Source organism: Zea mays, chromosome 2 (assembly GCF_902167145.1).
Source record: "Zea mays cultivar B73 chromosome 2, Zm-B73-REFERENCE-NAM-5.0, whole genome shotgun sequence".
Classification (NCBI taxonomy): Eukaryota; Viridiplantae; Streptophyta; class Magnoliopsida; order Poales; family Poaceae; genus Zea; species Zea mays.
In genome coordinates this window covers 203,049,620-203,068,469 of record NC_050097.1, presented here as the reverse complement: position 1 = coordinate 203,068,469, position 18,850 = coordinate 203,049,620, and the positions used below count along the sequence as shown (strand labels likewise).

Genomic DNA, 18,850 nt, shown 5'->3' with positions numbered 1-18,850 from the left:
AGCTTGGGCAGCCCGTGCCGAAGTCCAGCTAGTAGAACGGCAAGACATTGCGTATATTACAGCTTGTTAGTGCTGCCATTGCTGTATAGAAGCTTGTTAGTACTGTCGTGGCTGTCAAACAGGCGTTGCAAGTGTCTTTATTCTAGGCTAAAAAGGACGAGCTATTCTGCAATTTTGTATTGATTCCAGACCTGGATTCATCACCGGATGCACTATATCCGGGTCAAGGACAGAAATGTGCGTAATTTTAATCCTGCACAAACGAACGCGGCCTAAATGGTTATAAACGACTTCTATTTTTGGTATAGATGGAGTACATAATCTTATATACCTTTATGTACGAAGCAACAGAAAAACAAATGCAAAGTCCTCTCGTTTCACCGACCAAACAATATAATAACAAAAGAAAGAATGAGCCCCACATCATTGGGATGATCAACAAGTGGTGACCAACAAAATAACGATCTACAAACCTATGTGTGCCACCGAACGCAACGCCCCCTCAGATAAAAAGATAAAACACAGTATTTTTCCCTTTTCTCTAAGTGATTGAAAATAAATCTACTACTTATACTTATAAAAAAATGCAAATATGTATGTCAGTAAATAGTGGTTTTAAAAAAAATAAAACAGGTCCTTCTGTACTCTATTCAAAACTAACTAAATGGTAACAGAAACTATGCAGTATGTAGGTTGGTACACTTATTATATATGTAAATTTATATAGTTATATTAGTTGTGTGGTTGGATCTCCATGAGCCTACACTACACGCGCGCAGGGCACGCGCACTTCACTAGTAGTATAAGTTCTGCGACAATCCCACCAAATCTAGACAATTACAGAGTTCAACTCTGAAAAAAAAATTATGTAATGACGCTACATGGTCAGCGAATCAGGAAGTGAAGTTGAAGCTCCCAGAATCTTGCCGCCAACATCAGGAAAGCATTCTTGGTCTGGCAGTGGGCTGATCTTACCATCAGCCTCCACCTTAACTGGGTACTTGAGGAGGTGCCCTTGTAATGTACTCATTTCTTCTGCAGTATACCTTCGCCAGTTCTCTACAGCGATTTGATTCACAAACCTTACACACTCCAAACTCGAAGGATCCTTGAAGCGGTCATCGATCGTTCCAAGGTGCTCTGCCCACAGGGACGTTCTGTACCCGTATACCTGGAAGGGAAAATGATATGTAGGCATAGCTAGCTTAGAAATGGTAGTACTATGTATAAATATGGGGTTGTAGAATCACATAGGGGAGGGGGGATAAGTTATTACTAGCCATTAATAAGTAAATTTGGTACAAAGAAGTCAACCTGGCCGTCAGGATGTCCATTCTTTGTAGACCATGCATAATGAGGCTGGTATGCACCCATTGCAATTTCAGTATCTCTAGAACCAGCCAGGGATCTCTGGTTGATGTTTGCTGAACCCAGAATGACATATTCATCATCCACAATCATTCCTTTTGCATGAACATAGATCATGAACCGTCGATATTTTGTAGCTAAGCCCTACAGATTTTAAAAGAAAACGTATTGAATCAATGTGACTGCTTAGTAAATTTTTAACAAGAAAATGAATGGAGCTAGACTCCAGACAACATGACATGTCCACCGGTTCTTCAAAATAGAATGGCAAGAGCATAGTATCACATGAAAGGAAGATAATTGCATGGGAAAAGAATAGTGATTAGGGCTGTGGAATACATATGCATATATAGGCAAGGATGATCTCGGGTTGGTTTCTATAAGTATATAGTAGTATCCTTGCCTATCATAACTAACAATCAATCTAGAGAAACCCCAGCAGGTCAAGGCCCACCAGTTTGGCTAAAAAAACAGATGATGGCCCAAGGGCCTAGCCAAAGACTCTTTAGCCCAACAGCTTACTGCAAGAAGGCATTCTTTCCATGCCAATGTCTCCTTATGAACTTATATACCATTTTCTTATTTTTTTAAAAAACTAAAAGTATTAATATATACATGAGAGTTGAGTAGATGATAAAAACATGACAAGCGGTTAGATAAGTTTTAGTAGCAAATAACCTAGACAATTTTTCTTTAAAAGAATAAGGAAAAATGCAACAACAGACTACCACTGCACTTTTATCTGTAGATTTCTCTGATTCTGGGCTGCCATTAGATGGTGGTTCTTCCCGGTTTCCAAGACAAAAGAAGCTCAAGTAATCTTCAGGGCGCATGTCCTTATTGTCCATTGACTTGAGCTCATCTGCAATTATTGTATACATCATCTCCATTGTCTGGGCCTGTAACATGAAGAAAATCATGAACATAGTTACTAAATCCAAATTTCTATGGCATTTCGTGATACTCCCTTTCAAAATAAGGTTAAAACTTTATTTTAACCTTTAAGGAAGGTAGCATACATATACATTACAAATGTGACAATAAGCCTAAAGCTATTCTGGAAGTGTACAATGTTTGTGCTTTAAGAAGGAACATATTTTGATGAATCACAAGCAAAAATACACGCATACACACCTCCCCCAGTGTAATACACCCAAGTCTGAACTTATATTGACAGTGTCAAATTTAACATATTGTATCCTCAAGGTTAGAAAGCTACGAAGATACGGTCACATATATAATCCTCGAAATTCCCCTTAACCGGTACTTGCATTACAACACAGAACATGGAATGTTTGCAGAGAGAAAGAACTCAGAAGACCTCACAATTGGTTAAATTGTTCTGCCAAATTTTGACCATCAATAAAGGAATTCACCTGAAAGAAAAGAATTTCTTGAACAGATGCTGCAGTAGGGACTCCTTCAGGCCACATTGGTATCACTACATACACTGCAAAGCGTTCTTGTGCTCTAATCTTACTTGCAATTTTGAGGGCCAGTTCTATTGGTATCAGATTATCAGCACCTGCCACATATTATCATGTAGCCATTAAACATTAACAGTTAAGTCAAGCAACAGCAGTACAGCACTATAGAAGGAACAAGGAGAATGTAACCTGCCTAAAAAACTAAAAAAATGTAAGATCTACCTACATTCTGTCTGTTGTTCTCCCATTTTTTGCAATAAAAAATATCCATATATACTCCTTCAGTTTCGAATTGTAAGATTTTCTGGCTTTTTCAGGTATGTAGGTTTTGCTATGTATCTACATTAACATTATATAGAGATACAATGATACATAATAAAAGATATGCATCTATAAAAGCCAGAACGACTTAGAATTTGGAACAAAGGGAGTATATAGAGCTGCCGTATAACTAGGGATTAAGGAAAAGTAGAAGAAAAGAAAACAAAAAAGAGTTAAAACCTGAATTCACATAGGATGGCCAAGCATATGAAGAGCCAAGAAAGTACTGGTTCTCAATATAAATGAAATGCTGTGCAGATCTGATTGCTCGGACATATGCAGTGTGGATGCTCTTATCAATTACCAGATTCTTTCGGCACACAAGATTCTGCAGAAATAATTTGAATCATAGCAGTTTTCAAATAGTATATTCTCCGTCATCAGAAGTCAGAAAATAGAAATGTTGACTAACAAGCTTTGAAGCTTCTTTGCAATCACTAGGAAATCCTTTTAGGGAACCAGAGTCAATTGATCGGAATACCTGCGGAGTCAAAATACATCATCAACTCCAGGAAATTTCAAGATTATTTTGACAAAAATAGAACAGGCAGCACGACAACCTGAACATGCCAATTTTCACGATCTTCTTCTTTTGAAACCCACAGACTAGGATGATCATTTGGAACATTGGGTGAAGGGCTTATTATCCATGAGATACGTTCCAGCTTAATTAAAGCGTCGTCTTTCCAATGAGATACTCTTCTAAATCGGCCACGCCATTTTGTTGCCTTTCGCCACCTTTGCTCAAAATTTGTCAAGACATCATAGGCAGCAGGGCCATCAATCCTGCAATGTAAATCATGCCATGGTTGCCTGGGTCCCTTTGCACCTGACTACATCATATGTACATATGAATGATATGATTCTAAGAACATCAAAATCTGGATGCATGTAATGTAATACTGTACATGAAAAATTCAAACTTTCTGCAACGGAGCTTAATTCAGAGGTTCTATTGTCAGGAGGCAAAGCAAATTACTTGCAGCATGCTAGCGCAAAAGAACTCACCGAAAATGTAGGGTTATGGTAATCATTTTGGAATACTGTGTCAAGATCTTTGAAAAGCCTGTGTTTAGGTGTGTCATAGCGACCATCACAAAGATCTAGGCCCCCAATGAAAGCTGTAACTTTTCGCTTGTTTCCCCTGGCTTGTGTATCAACCAGCACACACTTTTGATGGTGTGTAAACAAAGTCCCAACAACCTGCCAGCTACAAATTCAACGTCATCAACTGCAACGAAAAATATTCAACTATTTAGCGCAAAACATAATAAAGCAAAAAAGCACAAAATAGGATTCCTGTTTCGAACTCAAGATGATAGATGCCCCTCATACTATTTGAGACAAATATGATTGCAGTCCTACTCTCCCTATTTTGTGCACTTGTGCCATAAATAGGATTCCTGTTTCGCAACACTATTATTGGGTAACTCCCACAGCCCACTCCTACTACTAAAAAAGGGCACTTGTGCCATAAGACTACCAACAGGTACATAGGTTTACGCAAAGGTGGTCTGATCTGAAGATAAGTGTTGCGAAAATGTGTATGTTGTGTTGGATTTGTGAAATATAAGAAAAAATTGTGTCCGAAAAAATGGTATATGTGATAGGCTAGGGTAGCACCATTTGAAGAAAAGTTTATCCAACATCGATTGAGATGGTTTGGATATGTCCAACGGAGACCTCCAGAGACACCAGTGTGTAGTGGGATCCAAAGGCGTGAGAGGAGAGGAAGAGGAAAACCAAAGTTGACATAGAAGATATAGTAAAAGCAGACGAATACCCAAAAAATTAACCTTGAATAATAGTGCATGGAAAACAGTTATCCATATACCTGAACCTTGACTTGTGGATTCTATTTGGTTTTTAACTCTAGTCTATCTCAGCTTGCTTGGAATAAAAGGTTTTGTTGTAATAGTAGTATCCGCCCCTGGACACAAAGGGTTGTGTGGTGGCAATTTTGGTGGTCATCCAGTGCTGACCCACCTTGATCCCAAAAACAGCTAAGTAGTGGCAACAAAAAGAAGTGCAGCTCTGGATAGCTGAAGAGTGTTGCAATGAGTGGCAAGAAGAATTTGGTGGTCATCCAGTGGCAGATCCAGCATCCCCCACACAGACAATGCAGAACCCCTGACCCCCCCCCCCCCCTCCTGGCCCCTACACACACACACCGACTGACTCTGGATCAGACACTAATCTGAATATTCACATTAGTCAGTGCTATTTTATGCAATATATGAGTTCACTAATGGGGCGTTTGGATCCCTTCATTTTCGAGTAATTGTAATTCACTCAATAAAGTAACCTATTTAGCTTGGAATTTGACATTTCACAACTTTTCAAAGTTCAGATATAAGTCTATCTCAAATTCATGGGGTGGAGCATAAGAAATAATATATTAGTAGAATTTATTTCTACTCTCTAAATTACAAGACGATTTTCGACTCACTTCTCTATAGTATAAATGTAGCACATAAATATCTCTGACATCTTACTAATAATAGTATATAAATATATTTTGCATAAAACCGAATTAGCTTAGTTGATATATGCCTAAATTACTATTATTAGAATCGAATTCAATTCCAATGATCCAAACGGGGCGTAAGGGAAAACATATCGCCAATGTAAGTTTCACAATGATATCCATTAGGTGTTAAACCCATACAAAGAAAGTGAACCATAAATTCCTGCACAAAACTTGCCTGCTGTTTGAAAATGCTCAGCTTATTGCTAGCATATCGAGGAGAGAGAACACAGATGACTGAGGAATGTTTAAAAAATTTCCGAGTTTCTTCATCATGAGTTGCCATAACTCCACCCTGCAAAAGCACAAGAAGGTTCAGCGCCTTCTTACAGATACTACACAGGAAAATATTTGCCAAAGGAAGGAACAGCATGTTTCAATAGATTCAGATAGCACAGATTAGATTTGCATTTGTCTAAGATGCATGGTTATGATTTAATGCCCATGGATTGAACAGAGTGTTTTCACATTCTGTTACGAACTTAAAACAGGCAATTCTTTGTGATTAACATTTTGAAGTTGGCCCGATGTGTTTGTTGACTCAAGTCCACTATGCCACAGTAAACTCATATATATGGACCAGCATCCACGGATTCCTTGCCATTAAGTCCACTGCTGAGTGCTGACAACTCGACATCACATAACTGGGAGAGAAAAGAAGGAAACAAAATTAGGAACCTCACCGTCTTGATGAAGAACTTGTCATGCGAAGTTTTATCATCCCACACCAGCAGGCACACTCTGACACCTTCCTGTGACTTGAACTTGAGCAGGTCTCCAAGCGTAAGGTCGCCACCATCGGGCAATGGCCGCGACGGCGATGGTTCGCGCACGAGTCGCACCTTATCATACACCGACCAGCCGACGATATATATCATGTGGTGCGCCTCCAGGATGGCGTGGCAGATGTCCTCCCAGCACGAGTTGTGCTGGAACGTCTTGCCGTCGTCGAGCTCAATCTCTGGCAGGTCCCCTTCCCTGATGTGCGCGTCCTGGTACAGCGTCACTTGGCCACCGTGGCGGAGCGGGTAGTAGGACTCCCCGATGCCCCTGTGGCCAGGGTCGCCAGGGATGCCGTGGCGGTAGGCCGGGTTGTTGGCGATGGGGTGGAATGTGAAGCGGAGGCGCAGCGCGGTGTCGGGTTTGTACGGCTTGCCGTTGGTGCCTTTGACGGGGAACCAATCCTCGGCCTCGGTGCCCGACACAACGCAGTCGGCGGGGACGGTGACGGTGCCGATGAGCTGCGCGCCGAAGGTATCGTTATCCTTGACCTGGAACTCGAGCTCGGCGGCGCGGTGCGCGAGCGGCACGGCAAAACGCTCCTCCCAGACGGGGTCCTGGGAGTTGGGGATGACGGCGGTGCGCGCCACGACGGCGCCGGAGACGGACAGCGTGACGTAGGGGCCTCTGGTGATGATCTTCCGGTGGTGGTGTTGGCGGCCGCCGCCGCCGCGCGCGGCGGCAGGCGGGTGGTTGGTCCCGCAGGAGGTGGGCGGGCGGCATACGGCGAGGCAGCGGCGGACCTGCTCGGAGAACATGTCCATGTTGGGGAGCAGGCGCGCCTCTAGGATCCAGAGGTCGAGGTCGCCATGCAGGAGGACGGGCTTCGCTGGAGACTCGCCGCCGGCCGGCGACGCCATCGCCGGCGACGGAGCCTCGCGGTCGGGGCCGGTGCCGGCCGCCGGGGCACGGGAGAGGCGGCGGCGAGCGTCTATGCAACCAACCAGAGCACTCCAATCCTAGAGCACCCTCAGCGGCGAGGATTCGGGTGGGCGGTAGCGTCGGCTCGCCTCAGCATTGGCGGTCGGAAACGGCAAAGCGAGAGGAGGCGGCGAGGCGGGGTTTCGGATGGATCATGGATCTCGAGATTTGGCAATTTAGCCCGAAATAGAGTATGCGATTTGAGTTGTGTTTATTGTATCAGAGAGAGTCAGTTTTTTACTCGCAGTTTGGCGTTATGGATGGTTTCCTCTGATCCGGAGTGACCTGCAAACAAAATCGCAAGAGAAAATGGTGGGGTGCGGGGGCGCGGCGCGGCGCGACGCAACGGTTGCGGTTTCTATTCCGGCTCACGTCGACGAACCTCATCTTCCCAATGAATTATCATTTATAAATGAAATTAATTTATTTTTCCTTTGAAAAATTAGAAATTTCTTGAAAATAATGTTTTCTTGAAAACCACATTTTTTTCAAGAGATTTTTATTTTTTTTAAAGAAAATTAGTTCATTTTACCTTGGTAAATAGGAATTCCTTGGAAAAATAAAGTTCTCAAGCTAGATCTAAGGGTTGATTTAGTGACAACAGGATTACGAGGGGATTGGAGGGGATTGAACCAAGAGAGCCATAGAACCGAAGAGGGTTAAATGGACTAAAATCTACTTATTCAATTTTGTATAAGAAGAGGATTTTAGTTTCTCCAATATCCTCCGGTATTTTAGCTCCTAAACTAGCTTTTAGTGGATGGAGATGTGGAGTTTTTTTCTCCACTGAGATGTAAACGAAAAAATCTTAACAGTAAATGATGATGGAGGAGCATTTCACATCTCCGTTCCCCGCGGAGACTCGTTAGACGATGTTTTCATATAATATTTAATAATAAAAATAAATAATTACCTTATTAAAATGATCACTAATTGTATAAATATATTTATTTTAATATATGTATAATGGTTTCTTACCTCTAATAATGTGTATAGGTGATAATTTTTGCATTATTAATAATATATGAAGTGCGTCCTAATTTTAATTTAAACAGGGACAGGATTTCCGATGGTGATTTATCTCCACGGGAAAGAGAGTAGGGAAAAATATCTCTACAGGCGTTCGTGGTAATTTTCATAAAAAAAAATTCGTCATAAGAAATAGGACATGGAGATAAAACCCGATGAAAATTTCCACATTGCCATCCTATTCGTGGCCCCTTCCTGAATGTTGCTGCGACTGCGAGCCTCCGTTTGGGTCGCCACAATCGCGGTGGCGTGATCGCGCGGGAAGCGCACAGATCACAGTGATTATAAGAGCAGAGGATCTAGAGAATATAAATTGTTCTACTTTATTAATTTATGGATTTATTTATGGATATATATAAGGAGAAATTCTGAAGAGATGCTTTTTAGAGAACGATTCAGATATAGTGAGTAGTAATTCTTTTTATCATCAGCGTCATCCATAATTGAGATTAATGTATTGAATGTTTTTTTAGAAATCCTACCTAAAAGATAAAGTGAAATATTTATAGATATATTGTTAAACTCTTTAACATCAAGCAAAAAAATATCTAACCTATGTTAAACTCGCATTTTTAGCAATACTTAAATCTGTGCTATGTTTTAAGACTACTTTAAATTTAAATTTTCTAGAACATTTAGTTTCAGCATATCTGTTTGGTAGAGCTTCACTTCAATAATTTTAAGTCATGCTCCAGCTTCTTCTGTCCAAACAGGTCTAGCTCCACGAGCTCTGTCTTTAAAAAAAATGAAAACTAGATATCAGTTTCATAAAATTTTTGAAGCTCCTTAAATGGTGCTTCAAAAACACTATTTTCATATCTTCTAATAAAGTTGCGCGAAAACTACTTACCATGTCATTGGTTACATTACATATTGATTTATGTCTCACTAATCATCAAGGGTAATTAAAAAAACTCACACAAATTAATTGTATTATAGAAGCTGAAGTCCATGTATAAGTTAAACACTTCTAGCACCCACCTTAACAATATGATGGAGCTATTATATGGTGAAGCTATAAAACTAAAAGTGTAGTTTTTGAAATGAATTTCTCCCAAACAGGATCAATATTGGTGCATGTAGAGAACGCTTGCTCACCCAAAGCCTGAGGTCATGAGGTGGGAGGGCGCTAGACATCCTGCATGTGCCTTTCATATGGCCATGAAGAAGGCAGAGGCACTCAAGGGTTCTACAACTGATCCTCGGTGAGGAATTTTGTTAATCTACAGATTGTCCTTAAATATATCAGTTGTTCACTCCCTTTCTGATAAACTGAAATAGAGTCAATAACCTTATGTAATCTGAACATCTAGTTGTCCCACTATTTAGATTTTACTTGCTATACACATGTACATATGACGTGTACAAATGTACGGATTGTTTAATATAAAAAATTATGTGCTTCTCTATTAAACAAAGAATAGACATTATCCAAGCCTTTATTTCAGTTTTTCTTTGTTGCTTCGTACCATAGTGCTCGAAATACTAAATAATCAGTTCTTTTATTCTTCGTATGTTAAAATGTGTTTAGGATGAGTACAGAACTTTATTTTTGCATAGCCTACATAGGGATAGAAATTGGTATGGGTATGTATAAATGATTGCGGTTAATTATTCATTAGACATGAGTATGATGGAATTTTACTATCAACGGGTATGGGTATAAATATAATAAGATATCGGTGGATATTTTTTTATGGATATCCAATATCTATATCTGTTACCCGATGAAATATATGGCACGTGTGTCATTCAAATTCAATATATTATGTAAATTCCTAATTTTCAATTTTTATTCGTGATATGTTGTTTGGTGCTGAAATTATTGTTTGATGTTGTTCGAATGATATTTTTTTTTATAATGTGATACAATTATTGTTTGATGTTGAATGCTAGAATTGTAGTGGGTGGACGGATAACGGTTATCCGCGACGAGTATGGGTATGGATACAGATCCATATATACGAACGTATATAGGCACAGGGATAGATTGAGTTTTGTCTCACGGATATAGATTATCAAGGTGACCCTAGCTACAAAGGTGATCCTGATCCATTATAAAGGTGACCCTGATCCATTACCAGACAGGCAGACAGTAACCCCCAATCCATTTCTTGTGGGCTGTGGCTATGTGCGCGCGGCCATGCGCCAATAGGTCCTTGTCGTGTAAACAGCGACACGGCTCTGGACTTTGCCAGTGTACAGGTGATGGCAGCGTCGCACGGCCTATCACATCTATTGCGAGAGCGAGAGGCCAGCTCTTACTAATAAAATGCTCACGCTCAGATAGAAGTAGAACTGGCCGTACAAGATGCGCCTGCTCCCTGCTGGTGTCATTTCTCCATTATTCCTCCAATCGAAACCGCTGATTTCGGTTGGGGATCAAAGATGTGTTGCAGAGCTCATATAGGAGTTCAAGAGCCGGTTTGATTTGTGCCCAAAAGAAGTACGTACAACCTGGGTACGGAGCAACCGAAGAACCTTCAGCTTTTTTTCCCCTCTCCGAGTGAAACACTGTGGTTGCCATGCATGGTGCCCCTACGCCTACGTCGAGTGGAACAATTGGCCGAACCAAACACTACCGCTTTGTCCCGGTTTTCAGGGGAAACAATTGGCCGCTTGGGACTTGGGTTGCAGGATAAGGTTTCTAGATGGGCTCAAGATTCCGGCCCATGGTTTGTTGTTTATCTTTTCTCGACACTGGCCTACCGAAATACGAAGAATGGTGCGAAGGGATCGATATTTAAGGCATCAGTGGCTTCATTCACACGAGACATCTCGTGTGTTTGTTCGATGTAGCCGTACGAAGTCGATGCAGGAAGATATACGTCGTGCAGTCTCTCGAACGGTCGTCGGAAGAAGAACAGCAACACACGTCGCCCGAGGAAGACGACGAAGAACAGGATGTAGACGAAGCAGCGTCGGGTCGAACAGATCACGCAAGCAGTCGAAATATGCTCCCTAAAAATCTGATCGTGCAAGTGTATCTCCGCGGATGGTGATTTCAGATGTCTGCTCTCTCACTCTCTCTATGTTCTCTCTATTCTTATGGGCGGTCAGAAGAAGAGAGAAAGACAACAGACAGAAACAGTCACGCATGAATACTGGAAACTAATGACCTGTTTACTGATAACGAATGTAATAATTGATCAAGGTCCGATCTATCACGAGCCACGACCTCACCCGGGCGGCGGCGGCGTGCTCACGTGTGTGCCCGTTCTTATCCCTTCTCAACTTCTATAGACTACATGTCACATATTTAAGTTGATTGATCGGTCTCTTAAACTTTCAATATGATACAAATTTATTAGTACATCATAGCATTAAGTGGACCATTAGCCTTGACTATTATTGAATAAATTAATTGGCCTAAGCCCATATTTATCCGGCAACCTCGAACATGTTCGTTTGGCTTTAATACGTACCGGGTTTTCACTGTTTCTATAATGTTCTGTCTGGATTCGCGTACGATTACTGTACTATACTGATCGAACCCGGATTCATGCTGTATTTTTCAGAGCACATGAGTTGAACCAGTAGCTAATTTTATGACTACTAGTCTCGATTGGCCTCCGCCGCAGCTAGGTTCCAGTGCTAACTTGTGCTGACCAAACTTCTCAAGACACCAAACTGAACAATTCTGGAGAAATTAAATTAAATGTGCGGAGAAAACTTCCCAGAACAGAGTGGGGCCTGGAGCATATGGTGGGCACATGCCATTGTTGAACGCATCCATCTTGACTGTTTCGGCGGCGTTAACACCGAGCAGGTACATACAAATCTCCTCGAGCTGGAGAGTGGAGACCACCCATTCTCGTGGAGGAAAGGCAAACAGATAATGGTAGAAACAAACGGACTCGGAATTTGCTAAGGCCTTGTTCGTTTGTGACGGATTGGTAGTTCGGAACTATTTCTAACCGTATTGCTTCTCTAATTTGTATAAACTTTGATTAGCTGGAACGACTTTGGATGCAATCCGACACAAACGAACAAGGACTAAGTTGTGTCGGAATCTAAGTGAAATTTCCATCTCTTTCTATAAGCTAAATCTTTAATTTGGATTTAAACTGGTTGTTGGTGTATGCAACTTATGACAACGAATCCAAGGGCTGGAGGGCAATTAAATAAAATAAATTGTTACTCTTTTCTATTCACGGCATTAAGGTTGAACTGGTTAATCCGTGCAACTTAGTATATCATTGTATATATGGGTCATAATTAATCTTCGAATAAACCGTGAGCGCAGTGCAGGATGCTGACCAGCATTCATGTATATAAAATAAAATTGAAACGCTTCATTTGAATTTCCGTTGAATTGAATCAACACGCATGTCAAACATGTCCATAATTTGTTGAGCTCCTCTCCACAAGTTCCTGGTTGGTGAACTTATCGGCATGAATGCTCATATTAATCTGAAAGATCAGACCAAAATGAAGAAGATATATATGTGTAAAACGCCAAGCTCTAGCTAGGCAGAATGGTCTTCATTTCCAAAGATGAGCACCACACACTTACAAAAACAACTAAACCCGTATGATCATCACATTATACACGCGTGAGCTGTATATACAAACTAAAGAAAACACCAGGCATCGGCAGGCACACAGAGACGAACGAACGCGCGCGCATGCAGATGCAGCTCGCTATCCTAGGGAAGCTGTAGCTGAGTGGGAGGAACTATGGGGCGACGCCTCCACAGGTTCACCTCCTTCCTCGGCTCCGAGGCTACCACCCCGCCCCCGAGCACCAGCGGCGCCGAATGCGCTACGAACCCGTCGTCGTCCTCATCGCTGTCACGGCCCGTCGTCCTCTCCTCCTCCCGCCAGTCGAAGTCCTGAAACGCGGCGCGCCCGCTGGTGAACCGCTTCATCTGGCCGAGGCCCATCGGCGGCGGCGGCGGCGCTGGATCCGCCACCGCGCTGTCGCCGTCGCTCTCTTTCCCGTCACCGACGACGATGAGCCCATCTTTGGACGACGCCGCCCTTGAGCGAGGACGCGACCTGCTGCGGCGGAAGAAGGGCATCCGCTTCACGAGGGAGCCCCTGCTGCTGCTGGTCCTGCTGCAGGGCTTCTTGTCCTCCGCTGGCGGCCTCGGCGGGAGCGGGCAGGCGCCGCCGCCCTTGCCGCACGACGGGTTGACCTTCTTCTGGCGCCTGGAGTTGCTGCGCTTGATCTGGCCGATGCAGGACACCTTGGGCGACGACGGCTCGGGCGTCACGTACCCCGGGCGCTTCCTCCTGCCGCCGCCGCCGCGAGCCTCCGGCGGGACGATGGAGACGACGATGGGGCCCGAGAAGGCGTTGCGGTGGTTGAAGGAGGACCTCCTGCCGCTGGGCGGGAAGGCGGAGGAGAAGGAGGAGACGGTGGACCTGAGGAAGGAGGCCAGCCCGCCGCCGGTGAAGCTCCTTGACCTCGCGTGTGCGTGCTTCTTCTGCTTCTTCTCCATGGAAACTAACTTCTCGTTCCCTCGCGCTGTTTCCTGTATGTATCCAGCAAGATTTATTATTGGGCTCGGTCTCTGTCGATGCCCTTTGCGTCTGGATCAGTCTCTCCTCCTCCGCTCCGCTGGTTGCTTGCTTCTCCTTGTCAATCTCGAGAGGGGCTGTATATATACGACTTTCCCCGAAGGTTTGGTGCCGGATGGGGCTCGGGGAGCTGCTTGTGCTTGCCTCGGAGTAATCACGTGTGTGGCTGGCGCCTGGCGCGGTCAAACGGAGAAGGAGTTAGCGTTGGATCGCGCAAGAGCTGACGGCGGTGGGTGGTTAATCCCGCGGCGGTGGGTGGGTTCGTGCGACCTGGTTGCCGCGACCGAAATTCCGCGGGCGGCAGGCAGGCAGGGTCAGGGCACGTCCATGTCGACCCGCGGTTGGTGCGCTGCGGCGCCAACGGGCGGTTTCTGCCTCACGCCCTGGCCCTGGGCGCCGGTGCGCGCCAAACCGCCAAGGGCGCAGCGCAGCGGTGCAGGATCCCGACGCCTTTGCTTTGCTCTGACGCTGGCGTCGTACAGTGGTCGTGGTGCTTTAAAAGTATTATATAATGATAGAAGGGCCAATTCCCTGTATGCCACTGGAAAATATACTATCCCTTGTATGCCACTGGCCCCACATGTCATAGACACCAAAAATTATACCTATATGCCACTCAGTGGCACACAAGGGATGAGTATAAAATATGATGGCATACCAGGAATTTTCTCATGATGGAAATATGATGAGAAAGGTGGCTGGGATTGACCCATCGAAGCCCATCATCCGAGACAGACGTTTCCTCTTTCACACGATTATTGCGTTCCCATGCTAGATATATAAATGCTCCACGTCAGCTGCCTCTGTCTGATCACGCCACCGCCCATCGCTGATCGCTCGCTGTGGTTTGACCCCGCAAAAGCGCCCAGCCACGGCCCATGCGGCCATGCATCCGTGACCGACACACCATCATCCGTCCCAAAGCACAAACAGCACGCCAACCCATTGCTCCCAAGATGGTAGCCCGACATCTCTTTGTGATCTTCATGGGCCTAAACTGCAACAAGGCCCTCACTACCTGTACTCCTACGGAAGCACATAAGTCCCAAACCCAAAACCCTACTACTAGGAGTTTTCCAGTTTCTCAAAAAAAAAAAAAATCACAACCTCGTCGGCGACTGCCCTTCCCTCCGCCGGTCCCTGCCTCCCTGCGAGCGGATCCTCTGCCGTTACTTGCCGGGACTGCCACGCCGCGGCACCATGTCTCTCCTCCTCAAGCCCAAGCCCCACCTCTCCGCCACCGGCCTCATCATCTTCCTGCGCCATCTCTGCGAGGGGTCACCAAGCCAGCCGGGCCAAACGGGTACGGACACCTCGCCCCCGCCCCTGACCCGCGATGACACCAAGCTCGTGGACGCCCTGCTCGCGGCGCTTCTCGACCACCGCCGCGCCAACCCGGCCGCCGAGCTCCCGGTTCCTTCTCTATCCAACACGCTCCCGTCCCTCTCGTCCGCCATCTCCGACCTGCTCCCTTCCCCGCCTCCGCCTCACCTCCCGCTCCACCTCCTCCTCCGCCTCCTCGCGCTCCGCCGCGGCGTACCGCTCCCGGAGGCCGTCGCCTTCTTCCACCACGTTTCCCCCTCCCTTCCCGCCGACTCCCTCCCTGATCTCTACGCCTCCATGATAGTCCTGCTCGCCAAGCACCGTCATTTCGGCCTCGCGCGCCACCTGCTCGATGAAATGAGAGAGCGGGCCGTCCCCATCTCACGGCAGCTCATCCTCGCCTTGACCCGCCGCTATGTCCGAGCGGAGATGCCGTCGGAGGCTGCCGACCTGTTCCGTCGCATGGAGGAGTACGGCGCCGGGGCTCCGGACCCTGCCACGCTGGCATCCCTCCTGGCTGCTCTCTCCAAGAAGCGCCTTGCCAGCGAGGCGCAGGCGCTGTTCGACAGCTGCAGGACTGTCTTCACACCGGATGTTGTGCTCTACACAGCCGTGGTCCACGCGTGGTGCCGCGCCGGGCGCCTCGATGAGGCGGAGCGCGTCTTCACAGAGATGCAGCAGTCAGGGATCATGCCGAATGTGTATACCTACACCGCTGTGATCGACGCGATGTATCGTGCGGGGCAGGTTCCCCGTGCACAGGAGCTTCTGTGCCAAATGATCGATTCTGGGTGCCCCCCAAACACGACGACGTTCAACGCTATCATGCGGTCGCATGTCAAGGCCGGCCGTTCTGAGCAGGTGCTGCAGGTGCATAACCAGATGCAGCAGCTTCGGTGTGAGCCAGACGTTATCACATACAATTTCTTGATCGAAACACATTGTGGGAAGGGGCAGGGCAATCTTGATGCAGCGCTGAAGGTGCTTGACAAAATGACGGCAAAAAAGTGTGTTCCTGACTGCCACACGTTCAATCCCATGTTCAGGCTGTTACTTGTGCTTGGCAACATAGGTGCTGCACATAAGTTGTATGAGAAAATGAGGGAGCTTCAATGCAAGCCAAATGTCGTGACATATAACTGCCTTCTAAGGTTGTTCAATAAGGAGAAGTCAATGGATATGGTTCTAAGGATGAAGAAGGACATGGATGCGGAAGGAATCGAGCCAAACATGCACACCTATGCGGCTCTGATTGAGGCATTCTGTGGGAGGGGAAACTGGAAGCGAGCACACACAACACTAAAGGAAATGATCGAGGAGAAATCTTTTAAACCTTCAAAGCAGGTGCGCGATATGGTATTGGTCCTTTTGAGAAAGGCTGGGCAGCTCAAGAAGCACGAAGAGCTTGTTGAACTGATGGTTGATCGGGGTTTTATCAGCCAGCCTCCTAATGATGCATTGTGGAGTGCACTATCTGCTTGCTGATCTTCATGTGCCAGATTGTTATGGAAGTGTAGTCACACATAAAAGGTATCCTTTCTTATGTGTTGTACCCAAACAAGGCTTCCTGAGTAAATTTCTTTGGGTTAGATGTATGATTGTCAAATTTTGAGTGCTACAGGTAATGTGAGTTATTGGGAGACTAGCTTAACTGTTCGGCAGACTAGCGAGGTTGATTAATAATGGAGGTGATCATTTCTGGCCTAAACTTGTGAAGCTGAGTGTTAGGATTAAGCAAAGGATGTTTACAAGCAAAGGATCCCCTTTATTGCATTCGCTGTTAATGCTTGAAGTATTTTTTGGAAACATAAGTAGGGCCTTAGGGTGTTCACCGTTGTGGTTGCCCATCAGTGGTAATGTGGTATAGAGGCGGGCGAGGAAAAGCTGGATCTGATAAGATAATCTATTGTAGTCAAATCTCATCTTCTTTCTATTCCTGAAACTATATTAGGTTGCCAGTTCTGGTACCAGAAAACTCCAGAAGAGATCTCGGTTTGGTTTTCGGTCCTGCCTGTTGGGCCCCAGTCCTTTTTTTTTTTGTTTCTTCCGCTGAAATTAAGGTTTGGAAATTGCATTGTACTGCACTCTTTAGGTAGATGTGTACCTGTCAAATTGTTGGACATTTACAGGACATTTTAGGTTTGGATGCTGCAATCTTATATAACATTTTTGAAGATTTACGGTAGCATTCATTTAATTAGAGGTGCTGAGATGTACCACGCAGGACCAGCAGTCCTTGCCTCACATGATTTGAACTGCTTCAAAATGAATGCTTGATTTAATAGCATGAGAACCCTTACTTGTACTCCATGTCTTATGAAACGAGTAGTCGTGCATATTGAATTCATAGACCGACTGCACTCCATATACGATCAGCCTTCGGGCTTGAAAAATCCCGTATGTTTTCTTGTTGCAAGTATCTGTTACTGAAGTACTGAACTGCCAACGAAGTGTCTTCCTGCGTAACCGACCTGACAGAATCCTTTCATTTGATTGTCTAGCTTGCAAATTTAACTAGGTACAGCTCCCAACGTTTCTTTCGGTTATTTTTCTCAGTAGGCATTTGCATCTGGGGAAGGGTGTCTGCCGATCTGCCTATGTTTCTGCTAACCTGCTTATGTTTCCTACACTTCTCGCTGTCTTGTTGAATTTTTAACGCTAATTCAACGTTTAAGGGCTCGATTTTGAACTTTTGATCTCCCAGCGTTTTATGATCTTTCAGTACGTACCTGGTGTGCAGTAATTGCGCTGGCACAGGAATAACTGAGCTTTATGTTCTCCTTTTTTGCATAGCATCATCTGTAGGGAGCCAGTAATTCCTGTGCACCACATTAGCGTCCAACTGTGTTAACAAGTAGCAACACGAATAATCATGTGATCTACACAAAAAGGACAACATCAGTAGGCACCGCGCCGGCACTTTTTGCGGCGTTTATGGTGCGACCTCTCTTGTTTTACTGTAGCTTTTAGTACTGCATGCTTAGCTCCATCTAAATATGTTCGGTTTCCCTCTAATCTAATGTTTGATGTGCTTTTCTGTTGTCCGATCCGCTGCCTATCAATCAGTGCCCCCAGAATGGTCGGTGCACTTTTGTTCGCCCGGTGCAATGCACACTGGTTGTGCGCCCTTCGATTTGATGCACCTACCTATCCGTTCCTAGCCTACGCGTTGCTAGCTTTCGAGTTGCACATGGCAGCAGGGCATCTTTTGGCTTGTAATCTTCCCGGCGGAACCGCGGAGGCATGGCTCGCAACCGGACACGGGGGGGGGGGGGGGGGGGGGGGGGGTGTTTGCACGAAACGGGTCGAGTCTCCTAGATAAACTTGACCGGAATCTTGTATCGGCTGCATGTGATGTGTGAGCCTCTCCTTTTTTCCTCCGTCCAGCTTCTTCTCAGATCCCATGGCCTGATTGGTCCTGTTCAGTGCCTCCGCAAGGTTAACCTGGAGCAGGTTGTCACGACCATCTTTTTATATGTGAGGCTTTTGTTTACTGCACGTCTGCAACCGAGGAGGTGGGCTTGCTATGCTAGGTGTCGTAATGATCGCATTGCCAACAGCATAAAAGTTCGTGCTTCCCTTTCTCATTGATTGTTAGTCCCTTCGTCTCGCTTTTCAAATCATTCAC

The 18,850-nt window shown here is 45.3% G+C and overlaps 3 protein-coding genes across 5 annotated transcripts; 1 reads left to right on the top strand and 2 right to left on the bottom strand.

Moving 5' to 3' along the window:
* Window positions 1-549: 549 nt before the first annotated feature.
* LOC103647629 (phospholipase D delta) lies at window positions 550-7,656 on the bottom strand. Of its 2 annotated transcripts, none has more exons than XR_562937.4 (10): window positions 6,327-7,656; window positions 5,822-5,938; window positions 4,125-4,319; window positions 3,677-3,949; window positions 3,529-3,597; window positions 3,297-3,444; window positions 2,745-2,893; window positions 2,105-2,267; window positions 1,315-1,512; window positions 550-1,171 (listed from the first exon to the last, which is right to left on the bottom strand). XR_562937.4 is itself a non-coding variant. In XM_008672138.4 (10 exons), exons 1-10 carry the CDS (start codon window positions 7,281-7,283, stop codon window positions 878-880), a joined length of 2,571 nt encoding a protein of 856 aa, XP_008670360.1. In that variant the 5' UTR covers window positions 7,284-7,650; the 3' UTR covers window positions 550-877. The 2 variants fall into 2 exon arrangements, 1 of the variants encoding a protein (XP_008670360.1); XM_008672138.4 differs by having other exon boundaries at window positions 2,097-2,267; window positions 6,327-7,650.
* Window positions 7,657-12,911: 5,255 nt separating this feature from the next.
* LOC100278020 (uncharacterized) lies at window positions 12,912-13,875 on the bottom strand. Its single transcript, NM_001151436.1, has one exon. The coding sequence runs from the start codon at window positions 13,818-13,820 to the stop codon at window positions 13,023-13,025; it is 798 nt and encodes a 265-aa protein (NP_001144908.1). The 5' UTR covers window positions 13,821-13,875; the 3' UTR covers window positions 12,912-13,022.
* A 1,087-nt stretch (window positions 13,876-14,962) lies between these two features.
* Window positions 14,963-17,407, top strand: LOC100304366 (Pentatricopeptide repeat-containing protein mitochondrial). 2 transcript variants are annotated; one of them, XM_008670009.4, is made up of 2 exons: window positions 14,963-16,752; window positions 16,844-17,407. In XM_008670009.4, the coding sequence occupies exon 1, from the start codon at window positions 15,100-15,102 to the stop codon at window positions 16,705-16,707; it is 1,608 nt and encodes a 535-aa protein (XP_008668231.1). In that variant the 5' UTR covers window positions 14,963-15,099; the 3' UTR covers window positions 16,708-16,752; window positions 16,844-17,407. The 2 variants fall into 2 exon arrangements, with proteins under 2 accessions (XP_008668231.1, NP_001159276.1); NM_001165804.1 differs by lacking the exon at window positions 16,844-17,407 and having other exon boundaries at window positions 15,002-16,825.
* Window positions 17,408-18,850: the final 1,443 nt, after the last annotated feature.